At 37.6% G+C, this 5,110-nt stretch overlaps 1 protein-coding gene across 1 annotated transcript in view; it reads right to left on the bottom strand.

Annotated features, from left to right (window-relative positions):
* Positions 1-349: 349 nt before the first annotated feature.
* Positions 350-5,110, bottom strand: part of LOC119576721 — a gene marked incomplete at its 5' end in the record, with an annotated part of 12,957 nt that continues 8,196 nt past the window's right edge. The window contains 3 exon segments of the mRNA XM_037924366.1: positions 350-366; positions 506-548; positions 2,797-2,857. Coding sequence (XP_037780294.1) covers positions 350-366; positions 506-548; positions 2,797-2,857 — 121 coding nt within the window.

Raw genomic sequence — 5,110 nt, forward strand, 5'->3', positions numbered from 1 at the left:
TTCCTCCACATAATCTCAACATAGATGATTTGGAAGATCTACTTGGGTAGTTGCCAAATCTAATTTTACTCGGGAGATTTCAGTGGTCGGCATTACCTCTGGAGAGACACTTTGTGCAACCCTCAAGGAAGGGCCTTGGAGACCTTATTCTTAAGAATAGATATAATTTTACTTAACAGTGACACTCCCACACATTTTAAATTTCAAACTGGGACATTCTCCAATATAGACCTGTCAATTGGTTCACCTGATTCACAGTTGAATTTCACTTCGCAGGTCATGGAAGACTTACTTTCCAATACTTTTGGAGGAGGTGAATGGTATTCCAGCGAATGGAGTGCAGAGATGGCTACTTGAACATGTGGGCTGGAATATTTTTAGATAAACTGCAGTATTGCAAGGATCTGTGAATGATTTCCAGTGTGTTCAAGATGCTGTTAATCACTTCACATCACGAATTCACCTTGCAGCAGAAGCATCCATTCCCAAAAGTAGTGGGCAGTACCATTGACCTTCGATACTGTGGCGGTCTGATGAATGCCAACAAGCTGTTGGAGCAAGAAGTAACCTTGATCCATTACAAAAGGACCCAAACCAAGGCCAGGCAAGTATTAAAGGAGGCTAGACGGACGTTGTGGAAACAGTATGTCTCCTCGATTAACTCAGGGACCTCCTTAGCATAGGTATGGGACAAGGTGTGTAATATTGCTGGAAAGAGCACATCTATGTCACCACCTGCTTTGAAGATAGATAGCATAATCCTCACACACAAAAAAGAGGTTACAAATAAGCTAGCTAAATCCATGGCAGAAATCTCCTCTAGAGCATCTTACACTGCCCAATTCTCCACTCTTTGGGATGAACGGGAGCGACACCCAGTGTCGTTCTTCAGTAGGACTGCAGCAGAACTTATATACAACTTGCCATTTTTGTACAAGGAGATGGACTCTGGTTTGCAGCTCTGCCATAAGACTGCTCCAGGAAGTGACGATATTCCATACCAAATGATATCTCACTTACCGGAGAGCTCCCAGAAGTTCCTGTTGGACCTATTCAATAGGATGTATAGGGAGAGCACAGCGCCATCCACATGGAAAGAGGTTATAATCATTCCTCTTCCTAAACCAGGCAAGGATGCTTCCACACCAAGAAATCACAGACCAATTTCTCTCACCAGATGCATCTGCAAGCTGATGGAAAACTGGTAAACTTCAGGTTGACATGGCTGCTAGAAAAGGAAAACGTGCTGATCCCATATCAATATGGGTTTGGAAAATTGAGATCGACCACAGATGCAGTTGTGAGGATGGAAACTGCTATACAGAATTCCTTCACACAGCAACGTCTCATGTTGGCAGTCTTCTTTCACCTTGAAAAGGTTTACAATACTACTTGGAAGTATGGCATACTCATGAAGCTCTATGACATTGGTTTAGAAGGAGCATTACCTCCTTCATACAAAGCTTCCTTGCTAACAGAAATTTAAGAGTTTGGGTGGGAAACAGTTTCTCTAATCTGGAAGATCAGCTGGAAGGGGTCCCACAAGGGAGTGTCTTAAGTGTGACCCTGTTTTCCATTGCTATAAATGACGGATGTTTTAAGAGCTGTCTCATGTAATTTGTATGTGGATGACTTTACACTGTTCTGCTTACAGGATGTGCAAGGACATATGCAGGCTGCAGTAAATCAGGTTGTACAGTGGGCAGTATACCATCGGTTAAAATTTTCTCCAAGCAAGACCATGGTTATACATTTCCATAAACGAGGAAAGTTCCATCCTTCCCTCTATTTAGAAGCAAATCAACTTCAATTTGTCCATGAGGTGAAGTACTTGGGTCTAATTTTTGACTCAAAGCTTACATGGGTGCCACACATCAAATAGTTAAATGTGAAGGATACGGAAGCGCTTAGTATTTTGCGGGTTCTTTCACATCTATCTTGGGTTGCAGACTGCACAACGCTTCTGCGACTTTACCGAGCGCTTATTCGTAGTAAGCTTGACTATGTGAGGCTTATTCATCTGCAACTTCCACTGTTCTCCAGATGTTGGACTCAGTTCATAATGAAGCTCTCAGAATCTGTACAGGGGCTTCCAGGTCTTCACCTGTGGAATCCCTGTACACTGAGAGTGGAGAACCACCTCTTTTATTACACTAGGACTACATTAACCTGATTTACTACACGAGACTACAAAGGATTCTTGAGGATAGCCGATCCTACGGTAGGAGAATGAGGAATCTTGTGGAAAATCTTAATTGAAATCTCACTAAGGTTCTGGCTGTTGGAATTCCCCAATTCCCCCCTTGGACTAATCAAGTTGAGCTGGATTTGGTCGGAATTGGGAAAGGGGAGAGATCTGAAGCAGAAGTCAGAGATATTTCTTCAGCACATTTCTAAGTACCAAGGATCAGATGCAATATATACAGATGGTTCGAAATCTGAAAATGATGCAGCAGAAGGAGAAGAAAGACTGCATTTGGCAGTCTTTCTCTAGCAGCCTCGATCTTCACTGCAAAGTTACATGCCATCCTTGCAGCAGTTAAGATGGCTAGAGATCTTACAAACCATTCTCCTGTGACTCGTAGTGCCTTGCAAGCAATCAAGAGCTTAAACACATCACATCCAATAGTGAGGGATGTTCAAGATTGGTTTACACTGATGTCAACACATAAAAAGATAACTCTTAGTTTCGCTCCAGCACATGTTGGTATCAGTGGGAGTGAGCGAGCTGATCGGAAGACCAAGGCAGCTGCCGCTCAGCCATGCCATACTCATTTTCTTCTACCACACACCCACCTGAAACCCAGCATCAGGATTTGTCTTAGCAACAAATGGAAGGAACAGTGGAGGCATATCTCTGGAAACAAACTGCAAGAGATTAGAGATGACCTTGGCAGATGGGTGACCAGCATCCATCCCAACCGAAAAGTAGAAGTATTAACAAAACTAAGAATTGGGCACACAAGACTAACTCATGAGCCGATGATGGCTAAAAGTGAAGCAGTTTGGAGGGATGCCAAGAGCCATTAACGGTCGCACATGTATTGGAAAGATGTGCAACATTCTCAGACAAAGACGTATGTACTTGTCTCCCCCATACACTGAAAAATGTAATGGGGGAGAATTGTGACATACAGGGTCTTGAACCGTCTTCATATTGACAGATGTAGAAAAGGTATGTATGAAAATGAATATCTTCACAATACAAGAGATGTATTTGACCGGTTTCGATTGGTCTTCGTCAGAAATACTCATGTATTTCTGACGAAAACACAATCGAAACCGGTCAAATACATCTCTTGTATTGTGAAGATATTCATTCTCATTCATACTTTTTTCTACATAGAGAGTCATATTAGTTTCTTTAGGGAGACTAATATTTTCAATAAGAAAATATGCATAATATTTATGCTTTGATTACTAATATATTTATTGTTATTTTTAAGATATTTATTGATAGATATTTAAAGTTTTGAATATTTTAATATTTATATCTAACAAGGTATTTGCCGTATCATGTAACCTTAATCAGTTAAACGCGGAGTGACCTAGGTTCGTGGCCTGGTCAGGGAGGATTATTACATATCTAAATCAACGCGGTAAATCTGACTTCAGTTTCGATTTTCTAAATCAATTTCCACCCAGTGCTCACGGGGAGTGTGTGTAAAACCTCGATATCTTTATTCATGTATAAGTAGATAGGTAATATCTATGGAGCTCGTGAGATCTTAGTTGCACACTCCTTTTGTGGGTTGTGTGGCATGGTTGGTTTAGTACTGGCCCTCCGGTTTCATACCCGAAGTGACCTAGGTTCGAGGTCTGGTCAGGGAGAATTATTATATATCTATATCAATGCAGCATTGCATTATTCCATCTTTCATATATATATATATATATATATATATATATATATATATATATATATATATATATATATATATTAAACACACACACACACACACACACACAGACACAACACACACACACACACATATAGACAGAGTTGGCGCGACGTGTGCGTTGGGCGTGGTCACACGTTCCGTGTGTGTGTGTGTGTGTGTGTGTCTGTGTTTATATGTATTTTAAATGTATGCATATACATGAATATTTTCTTATGTTTATTATATATTAATATAATTATCATATACATAATATATATTATATGTATGTACATATATATAATATATATATGATATATATATATATATATATATAGATAATGTGTGTGTGTGTTGTGTGTGTGTGTGTGTTGTGTGGTGTGTGTGTGTGTGTGTGCTTTATATGTTAGTTTACATGTATGCATATACATGAATATATATATAGTATATATATATATATATATATATATATATATATATATATATAATAGCATAACCAACAACAACATATCACATCATATCATACTACATATATATACATAGATATTATAAAATATATAATAATATATATTTATATATCTATATAATAAATTATTATTTATAATTTTATATTATTAAAATTTAATATAAAATATTATATATAATATAAATATATATAAGGGCCCCGGTGGGCCCAATGGTTAGAGCGTCGGATCAAGACGTCACACGGCAATCTGAAAATTTAGGGGTTTAGTACCGATGCCCCGTTTTTCCTTGGGGAAGGACTTCACCTTGATTGCCACCTAGCCACTGGGGGCCAAGCCGCCCAAAATCAAATGCTGGTCCCAAACCCTAAAAAGGAGAATATTACCTAAAAAAGGTTTCCACCGGGCCCCTCCGTGGAAAGGAACTGGGACCCTACCACGTACCAAATCCAAAAGCATCACAACTAAAACTACTTAAATATCTGCGTGACCACGGGGGGGTAGACATGAAACCCCCGTTAAAAGAAGAAAAATACATATATATTATATATATATTATAATTTTTAATATATTAAATATATATATATATTAATAAATATATATATATGTATGTATATATTGTATTACAAAAATATGCCTTTTATATATATATATAATTATATATATATATATATATAAAAAATATTATATATATATTATATATAAATATAAAAATAATTATATATATATATATTATATAATATTATATATATATATATATATATAATA

Source organism: Penaeus monodon, chromosome 9, assembly GCF_015228065.2.
Source record: "Penaeus monodon isolate SGIC_2016 chromosome 9, NSTDA_Pmon_1, whole genome shotgun sequence".
Classification (NCBI taxonomy): domain Eukaryota; kingdom Metazoa; phylum Arthropoda; class Malacostraca; order Decapoda; family Penaeidae; genus Penaeus; species Penaeus monodon.